General features: G+C 40.0%; 1 protein-coding gene across 1 annotated transcript in view; it reads right to left on the bottom strand.

Annotated features, from left to right (window-relative positions):
* Positions 1-8266, bottom strand: part of polr1h (RNA polymerase I subunit H) — a 9398-nt gene extending 1132 nt beyond the window's left edge. Inside the window, exons 1-4 of the mRNA XM_020586871.1 lie at positions 8135-8266; positions 6147-6266; positions 3652-3752; positions 3456-3565 (exon numbers count right to left, since the gene is read on the bottom strand). Of these exons, the coding sequence (XP_020442527.1) occupies positions 3456-3565; positions 3652-3752; positions 6147-6264 (329 nt within the window). The 5' untranslated portion in view covers positions 6265-6266; positions 8135-8266. The remainder of the gene's footprint in view (positions 1-3455; positions 3566-3651; positions 3753-6146; positions 6267-8134) is intronic.
* Between the last annotated feature and the right edge of the window lie 1941 nt (positions 8267-10207).

Raw genomic sequence — 10207 nt, 5'->3', positions numbered from 1 at the left:
GGCTAAAGCTATTACAAAAGCTATTGGGGTTTTTATAGCTGCAGACATGAGGCCATATTCCGTTGTGCAAAACAAGGGGTTTAAACATATGATAAATGTGCTTGAGCCACGCTATGATATCCCGTCGCGCACCCACTTCAGTGAAAAGATCGTCCCAAATATGTATGAACAGGAAAAGTCTGTAGTTATGGCAGAACTGTCCCAGGCATCTTCTGTTGCCCTAACTACAGACGGGTGGGCCTCCAGGGCAACAGAGAGCTACGTGACCGTGACAGCTCATTACATCACAGCGGAATGGGAGATACGAAGCCCTGTACTGCAGACTTGACCCATCTATGACAGTCACACAGGCACAAATCTGGCGCACGTACTGACGGAAGCAGTGGCAGAGTGGAGGATAGCTAGGCCCAATACTAATATCCCAGTCACAACAGATAATGCCAAAAACCAAATAAATGCAGTGAATGAGGCAGGGCTGGGCCCACAGATAGGGTGCTTTGCACATGCAATTAATTTAGCATCCCAAAAGGGAATCACTGTAAGTAAAATGGACCACCTACTTGGGAGGATAAGGAAGGTGGTTTCCTACTTCCACCGAAGCACAACAGCTGCTCATGTGCTTAAGACCAAGCAAGAAATGCTACAGCTGCCTACTCATAAGCTCATAAATGATGTCACAACAAGGTGGAATTCCACTTGTGATATGTTGGAGCATTATCTTGAGCAGCAGGCAGCTATATACTCTGCACTAACAGACAAAACCCTAAAGAAAAATGTCAGAGACATTGTCACCTTGTCTGATGATGATGTTAAAGTGGCAGAGGAGGTTCTTCAGCTGCTCAAACCGCTCAAAATGGTTCCAACTCTGTTGAGCAGTGAAACTGCACCGTCTGTGTCCATGATCCTGCCTCTGAAAACAAAGCTCCTACAATCCATGGCACCAAGTGAGAAAGACAGCACCATCACAAGAGATGTCAAGACTGCCATTCTAGAGGACCTGAAGCCCAGATACACTTCAGCACAAGACTACCTTCACAGATGTACTGCACTTGATCCAAGGTTCAAGTCCCTATCTCACCTAGACCTTGCCCTACACCTGAGAACATACAGTGATCTCACTACTGAGATTGTGAGCAGTCTTTTCACTGAAGAGGTAAAAAAAAAAAAATATTTGAGGTGGCATCCTATGAGGCAGCAAGTGGCATTCCAGTCGATGGTGATCCACTGGCATGGTGGAAAAGCAACGAATGTAAATACCCTCACCTTGCCATAATGGCAAGACGCCATCTTGCTGTGCCTGGCACTTCAGTGCCTAGTGAGAGGGTGTTCTCAACAGCAGGGGACATAGTTACAGAAAATGTAGACATGCTCATCTTTTTGAAAAAAAAAATTGAAATTATAAACTCAGGTCTGCTTTGTTTTCTTTATTCTTTTTTGATGATGTGGACATAAACCATAGTTTTTATTTCACTCTCCATGTTCAAAGTAAGAAGCAATACCTTAAATTGCATTTTAAGTTTTTGATTGTGTCCACAATAAGAAAATAATAATCATGCCCTATGCACCTTAATTTGTTTTTATATAATTGAGTGGAATGAGTCTTTAGTTGAATGTTTTTAATGGGCAGAAAAAAATACTTAAATAAATGGAGAGTTAACTTTGTCTTGTCTTTTTTTCATTTTTTTACTGATCCGAAAATTGATCTGATCCGTGACTCAAAACCATGATCCGATCCGAACCGTGAGTTTTTTGATCCGTTGCACCACTAAGGTCAACTAATCAAAAATAGGCCAACACAAGCATTTCACGTTTCCAACCAGTAGCCAATTACATAAGGACGTTTAACCATTAATTTCAGCCTCAAAATGTAACCTGATGCATCACACCATTTAAGCATAAAACTTATTGTCCAAAATACAAGGAAACAATATAAAACCAGAAGACAAAATTATACACACATACAAGTTTAAATAAGAGCTAGTGGATGCTCCATCAGTACGTTGTTGCACAGTTGTGTTTACTGCAGTACCCTTAAACATGGACTAACTGTTCATAAGTGAGACGGCCCGGGGTGAAGAAACTCTGTTTCTAGATGGTTTGGCGTTCAGTGACCTGTAACGCTGTCCAGGATGTGAGTGGTCTGTGAGGTGTGCAGGTCCTCCATGGAGGGCAGGCTGGCATGATGTTGTTTCTGCAGACCTGACTGTCTGCCTGGAGTCTGTTCCTGTCCTGTTTGGTTGCTATAGTATACTTACTTGGAATTACAGAAAATACATGCTGGATCAAATTTATTTAATCAGTAGAAAACTGTTATTACTTCATTCATTCATTTGTACTTATTTGCTAGTTAATCCTCCAGAACAAGCATCTTTTTTGCTTTACCTTTCAAGTGCACACAGACATGAGGTTTGGCCAGTTTGAGAGCGTCTTTGCAATTGTGTATAAATGGAAACCAAAAATCTGTGTTATAAAATTATGTTACAAGATTTCAGCATTGAGGTACACGACTACCAACCTAAAAACCTCATTTTGGGAATCACGGGACAGTTTTCCAGCGACAGAAACACCCGTAACCGTAGTAAGTCACTAACTGTCTCTCCTGCACAGGCAGGAGAGACACAGATGTTGTGTGCTGTCTACACACTCAGTGACATTACATTACTACTGTTTGCCTGTTTCTAAGCTAACAAGTCAGCAGTTGACCTTTGCATTTAGCAAGCTGACCGGCTTCTCCATCTGTCACACTAGCTGGCTAACTCAGTAACATTAGTAGAAAAACATGAACATTATATTCCAAGTCAAAACCGGCTGATGTTAGTCAGCAGCAAACCAACAGGGGCTCTGCCTGTCAGTGTGTACTTAACACCAACTGAACTGCTGCCAGCTCTGTCCATGGTGTCTTGCTGTATGTAAAGCGGGGCTGCCAACCCTCACGCCACACGGCCATTTTGTAACACAAAGAAAAACAACTTTACAACTGATGAGGCAGCGCAAAAAGAGGATACTAAGCATGCAGCATCTCTCCTCTCATGCCCTGCACAGCAACACAGTCTTATTCTTTAGGATTAACTAGCCAATAATTATACAAAGTACAAATTAATGAATAAAGTAACATTATTACCAATATTTTACCGATTAAGTAAAACTGATGCAGCAAGTATTAATTCCAATTAAGTATACCATAGGCTACACACACTATAGTAAAACCTGTACTTTTCTATTTACAGATTGCTTCAAATGCCTCAAGCAAATATGAGCTGAGTTTGATGGTTGATCATCTAACCATTTGTATGATGTCACTTCAAACTATTTTAATAATAAGGATAGAAAACCACAGACTTTGAATTTGGGACAATCCACACTGAATTTGGGATGACAAGTTCTGGGACAATTCTGGGAGGACTGTGAAAATAATAAAGTGCCCTACATGTACAGTAAATGCACTGACTGATTACCTGCAGTGTATACAAGTGAAGAAGACAGTCTGTCCTTCGTCTGCAGACCTCATCTGCCTAGTGTGGTAAACCATCCCCTCTTTGTTGCAACGGGAGCACCGCCTGTCAATCTAGAAGATGATGACCTCTTTAATACAGTGTCCAGTTTAAAAAGTAAGATCCCTCAGTGAGCGAGCAGCAGACAGTATATTCTTACCACAGGGCCCTTCAGCTTAGAGTCGTCATTCTTCTCCAGAGCCACCGACTCCTCCATGGGGCTGAAGATGACTGTGGAGTGGATTTCCTGACCCGAAATCTCTGAACAATAAAACAGAAATATGTCAAGGAGAGTCGGTGGAAAGAAGAAGAACGCTCTGGTCCAATTTGAAATCTGAAAATTTTCTGCATCCCAACCAAACCTTTAAACACAACTGTGATCAACATGCAAAGATAAGATTAAGTATTTCTCTTTTCTTATTTCATAAATGGAAGAAATCCATGTAAACGTGTGCCTATATGACCACTTATAAATGTTCACATTATCCAACCCAATGTAAGGAAAAAAAAAACAGACAAATCATTTTAATGTTGAATCAGGCCAGCACTTGCATATCTGATAGGTTATTAAGACTCCTCACAGCTGGGCTTGTTGTCATGCAACACCAGCCGCACACCGTTTTCTCTCACTGCACTGGATATGAGTCACATGTAAGACTGTTTAGCTTCTTCCTCACCAATCATCATTCCAACTAACTCTTTGGCAGCAGGTCAAATTAAATCCTCACATCGTGTTTGGTGTGCCACTTTTTGTGATTACTCCGTAGGACACCTCCGCTGGCTTAGTGCCTTCGCTCCCAGTGACACACTTGGATTCAGTCACTTTTTTACAGCTCAAACACTCTCTTAGCTCATTTTCAAAAAATCTGAGGCTTGGATGAGAACTGTCTGTTTAGTTTGTAAATGACAGTGCAGCTTGCATGGTTTCAGGACCTCATTTGCACCTCTGAGCACAGGCAGGGTATCATCTTCTGGTACCACACTTGTGAATCCCACAGACAGGTATTCTTGAGTAATTTCTACGAGCCCATCTTTTTGCCGTCACTGCATCATTTGAGTTCTACAGTAACAGCTTTCTTTTTGCCACCACTCCATTTGATCAGTTTCCCGTTGACAATTCTCCGCCAGCGACAAGGCATAAGATACATTCCAGGTTAGAAAGAGGTCAAATAAATGAACAACAAAATTCCTGTGGCTCTCTTTTACTAGCTTCTGGTTTCTTTTTAAAATGTACAGTATGTGTTTAATCAGAAATATTTTATGGTCATTTCAAACATAATTACAAAACTGAAAGCCAAACTTTTTATTCATTCATTCCACTTATTTTATGTATGGTAATTGTTTATTGTGAATGACTTCTCACACCCTCATGGGCCACCAAGGGGCTGCGGCCTACACCGCTCTACATCAGGGGCCTCCAACCTTTTTATCTCTGAGAGCTAGTCATGTTTTATATTAGGTTACTAGTTACATTTACTGACATATCATACAGGGTGAGACACGGAAAAGTAGCCCGCCTCCAATACCGGTGCCAAGGGCAATACGGGTACACGGGCTCACCCTGTATCAAAACTTTCAAACAGATCTCTAAATAAGCTAACTGTTATCAAATATTAATATCACATTTTGTATCAAAAACATAATCAATCATCACATCAGACTCGTATGCACCTCCTTTCACACATCAAAACCTTACTTTACAGTGTACATGTACTGTAGGTGATGTAAAACAGTGCTAACATCACTGAATGGCATCAAACCTGACAGCAGAGTTAACCCATTTGATTGACAGGTGATGACAAATGAGGGTGGAACATTTGTGTGTTTGTGTTTGGATTGCAGCTTGAGCAGGTTTACTGAGTGAAGCTCTGCTGTTTAACATTTTCAAGTTTTATAATGCACGCGTTGTAGGCTACATAGTGTGTATTCTCTGAACCAGGGGTGGGCTCATGGGGAGGTGGCCGTCTCCCAACCGGAAGGTTGAAGGTTCGAATCCCGGTGCCTGCAGTCCATATGTCAAAGTGTCCTTGGGTAAGACACTGAACCTCACCCGTGATGGCAACGCGTATGCACGCAGTGGTCCAGGGCCCTCGGCTCCAAACAAAATTTCATTTGTACGTGTCACAATGTTACAATAAATAAAGCTTCTTCTAACCTTTAGGCAAGCTACTCGGAATTTGGTAGCGAGCTACTGGTAGTCAGAGAATACGCACTATGTAGCCTACAAGCGCATACATTATAAAACTTAAAATGTTATAAATAATAAAATAAAAAAACTTAAATAAAACTTAAAAGCATCTCCAACGTGTCACGTGCGAGCCACCAGTAGCTGCTCTACACATTGGCTGCCCTGTTTGTATGATTCAAATGAAATTTTTCTGAAACTCTGCAGAAGGCCTCTAGGAGAAATCACTGTTTTTGTGACATTTTCTATGTGAAGAAGAGTACATTTCCTTTTTTTTTCTTTTCAAAATTGGTCAGACTAGTTCATTAAAAATGTGTCACCCTTGTGAATGGTGATAACGATTAGAATGGAACGCAGCCTAATGTAATTTAACCCTAACCCCTGTCTTTTCTTTGAGGTTTTCCTGCCACACCTGAGGATTGTTACTGGGAGTTTAGAGAGTAAGAGAGGACACGACAGCAAATTGGTACCTGCTACAGGAATGCAGAAGGAGCAGCGGGGGCAACACACTGTGTCCTGAATTCCTGGCAGTAGAAGAACATTCCCACATTCCAGGCAGAAGTTTAAATCACCACCAAAACGCGACATCTCTGTGTGGGGAAAAAGGAGCATTAATACTGTATTTAAAAGGAATGGGCACAAAACTTTAAGATGAACATTGGAGTGCAAAGCAGGCATCATGGTGATTTAATTTTGATGTGCAATGCCTTAAAAAAACAGTATTGGAGTTTATTATTTCACCCAGTCATCTGTACAGTGATACCCGGCTGTTAAACCCTCATGTTTTATTGAAGCTGTACCGACACTATCTTTTCTCAAAGTCCACATAACTGCAGGGTTATGACAGAAACTGTGTGATAGATCAGATTTCAAATGAGTGATCACAAACAAATCATCTTCTTCATTCTAGCATACTTTGCTGTTTATTGTTTCTTAATGCAACTTAAGCATGTTAATCATGTTTAATAAATCTTTGACTAGAAATGTAAAACCCAGTGTAACAGGTAATAATTATTTCTTACATTTATTTTTTGTCTTTCCCTCTGGCTATTGCTGTTAAAATCTGCAGCCCAATTTTTCCACACCGCCGCTGATCTGGTTTAAGATGCTTATTTCAAACCAGCATGGCTCATTTCAAGGACAAAAAAAAAATTTGCACAGTGTACTGAGCTGCCAATAATTCAATTCAATAGTAGCAGATGTGGATGTATACAGGACCTTCGTCAGGCATTATCCAACGGGCCTCACACTGAAAGGCACATTTTTATGTGCACCTACTAAGACAGTACTCGGGTGTTTTCAGTCTGACTAATCTGAGATGATCAGTTTCAGAAAGGATTGATCTAGACAGAAATGAGATACGCCATGAGAAAACTCCCCACTAAGGGAGCAAAAAATACCAAGATGGGAGGAAGGCAAATATAATAAAGAACAACAACAACAAAAAAAAAAATCACAAGCATGTAAAAACACCACAAGCACAGGGAGAGAAATCCTATTTAAAAAAGTATTAGTTTATAACCCAACTTAGACAACAACTGGACAAAACACAGATAGTATGCCAAATAATGACCATACCACAAAAATGGTTTTAAAGTCTAAATTTAAGCCTTTAGGCAAGTATTGATAGTGAAAATGTAAAATGCCTCCCTTTTCAAAAGCAGATAATTAGTATCTCCCTCCCTTTAGGGCTTTTCACATGTTCCGTGTATAAACAAGTTGAAATGAACAACCACAGGATTCTGTTGATCATTGGTTCGTATCTATCGCGTCTATGTTCTGAAATACGAGTTGTAAGACAACGTGTAGTTGTGGTAATATAGGCCAAACCACACGGACATTTAATCATATAAATAACATTTTGTATTGCAAGTAATGACGCCTCTTACATTGAGTACTTTATCAGTGTGAATGAGAAAAGACACACGAGTAAAGCTGCACTGTGCACATTGTGAGCACATATCCTCTGCCATCAGGGATGGCTGATAAAAAATGAAGGTGGAAGGTTGGACACGACGAACATTTGGGGAACTTATAAAGAATATGTGGAGGATCTTTAAAAGTGATTTAAGGTTAAGATCGGAGCTCAGAATGTGCCAGTGTTGTCGAACCTCGTCAAACATTTTGAAACATCCTTCTCTTACCTAAACACTTTGACCAACTGTAGCATTTTAGTGACACGTTGTTAAAACAGGCACCATCAACACAACTACAAAAGTGGGGGGTTTGTTCAGTTATCAAAGCGTAACATGGGATTTCTCTTGTTTCACATTCACAGCTTACCTTCCAAATAAAATGTAAGTATTAAAAGTCATGTTACTAGCTTGTCAGCACAAAACTGAAGGGACCATTTCACTTTAGCACGAGTTAAGTGGACAAAATCGGAATTGGTTAGCTTACGTAATATTCAACTAATCCCACATTACAACTTGTTTCACACCAGGTTTTAGTTACTTACCGGTTCAATGTGGAAACGTCGCCACTACTCCAATAAAACGCAGTTTTCAACGAACAAATCAAACGTCACTGTTTCGATTAATGCTACTGAATTTGTCATTTGCCTTGTACACCATATGTAACATCCTTCCGTTTTCTTCTTCTTCTCAGAGATTACCGGTAGACTGTACACCATGAGGCACAATATACTGCCCTCCACAGGGTGAGTGTGTATGTGTACCCCTCTCACCAAATAGATAGATAGATAGAAACCCACCCTTACTATGTGGAAACGTCGCCACTACTCCAATAAAACGCAGTTTTCAACGAACAAATCAAACGTCACTGTTTCGATTAATGCTACTGAGTTTGTCATTTGCCTTGTACACCATATGTACTTAGCTAGACTGTAGCAGCAGTAGAGTTCTTCCAGGCTCTCTGTAGTGGCTAAACACCACATTTTAGTGAACATTTTGCATCTGTCACTTCATCTGGTTAAGGCCTCACACCATGTGAAATTTAAAGTCAGTGTTTGTACAATGATGAAACAGTGTGCTAAAAACATTCAGTTCCACGGTTCACAGTTTGCTTTAAGGACACATCTTCATCTTTCACACTGTGTTTATAAAATGCTGGAATTAAGGTCAAAGGCTTCAGCTGAAGTTCTGCTGGTAACATATGAATTATGTTGACATGGTCAGCTACTGTGCTGTGATAAAGTCAGTGGGTGTAATAGCAAAGCATTACATCTGTATGAAATCAAACATACTATGTCTATAATGTCAGTGTTTTGTTTGTGGGAGAAATCAGTAAAGTCACACATCAAGTCAGATTTCTTTTAATTGGTTTACAGTATCCGCCAATGAATTGACTACATCTAAATGTTCCTGTGGTGTACAGAACTTTGAAAAGCTTTGGGCTAAGTATGGCTAGTATCTTCTCAGTAATGAATTAGCTCAATAACACAAAACAAACAGTGGATTGTTTGAGTATATTCTTTTGTCTTTGTCATAAAAATGCAAAAACTATGAAAAAACATTAGTATGTTTGGTTCTTTCAATTTATCTTCTCATCTCAGCTGCAGTAAGACAAACAGTATACTTTGTGTGTCAGAGGAGACAGTAACATGTCCATCAAACTGCTTATATACAGTGCCTTGCGAAAGTATTCGGCCCCCTTGAACTTTGCGACCTTTTGCCACATTTCAGGCTTCAAACATAAAGATATAAAACTGTAATTTTTTGTGAAGAATCAACAACAAGTGGGACACAATCATGAAGTGGAACGAAATTTATTGGATATTTCAAACGTTTTTAACAAATAAAAAACTGAAAAATTGGGCGTGCAAAATTATTCAGCCCCCTTAAGTTAATACTTTGTAGCGGCCAACACAAACTAGACTTTTTCAGTAATTTGTTGCTTTGCTTTCCTTCATCAAAAGGACCTAAACAATTGTTAACCTCAGCTCGAAAATGATTTTCAGAACTCAAAGATCTCCGGTACAGCCTAACACTAAACAATTCCTCATGATCTGCCTCTGCAGGGGTACTAATGCCATCGGAGCCACACTGTATAAAACAAATACATGAAACGATCGATTTAATTCATGTAGGGGGGGGGGGGGGGGGTCTCTTTCTCATGCAGAAAGCTATTTACAGGGAAATGCGATGGATTAGCTGAAGCTCATCAATAGGGAGCGCCTGCTCACCCGGTGCTTTACAGACTGGCCACCAATCGAAGGGAATTTCAATATTTACCTACATCCTCGTTTTGTTAGTTGCAGTTAAGCAAACACGCAATTCGCTAATTCATGTTAGTGGATGAGTGAGACTTGTTTAAGTATTTTCCTTCCACGCTAATGATGATTCATTTGAATGACTTTAGGTGTGAATTTTGACTCACGGGCCATTGAATACAGATAAACAACAGGGTGGTTCGTTTTAACATCTATCCATGAGCCAATTTAACGATCATATTACAATTACATTAACTGGGCAGATAGTTTTGTTCTGACCTATTGTACATATGTTATTTGTCTGTCACACACACACACTCCTGCAAACAGAAGTATATAAAATGTATTCACACACTGTTG

The sequence above is a fragment of the Monopterus albus genome, unplaced genomic scaffold (assembly GCF_001952655.1).
Source record: "Monopterus albus unplaced genomic scaffold, M_albus_1.0 scaffold427.1, whole genome shotgun sequence".
Lineage (NCBI taxonomy): Eukaryota > Metazoa > Chordata > Actinopteri > Synbranchiformes > Synbranchidae > Monopterus > Monopterus albus.
Note: the sequence above shows the minus strand (reverse complement) of the source record. Positions and strands in the feature narration are given on the sequence as shown.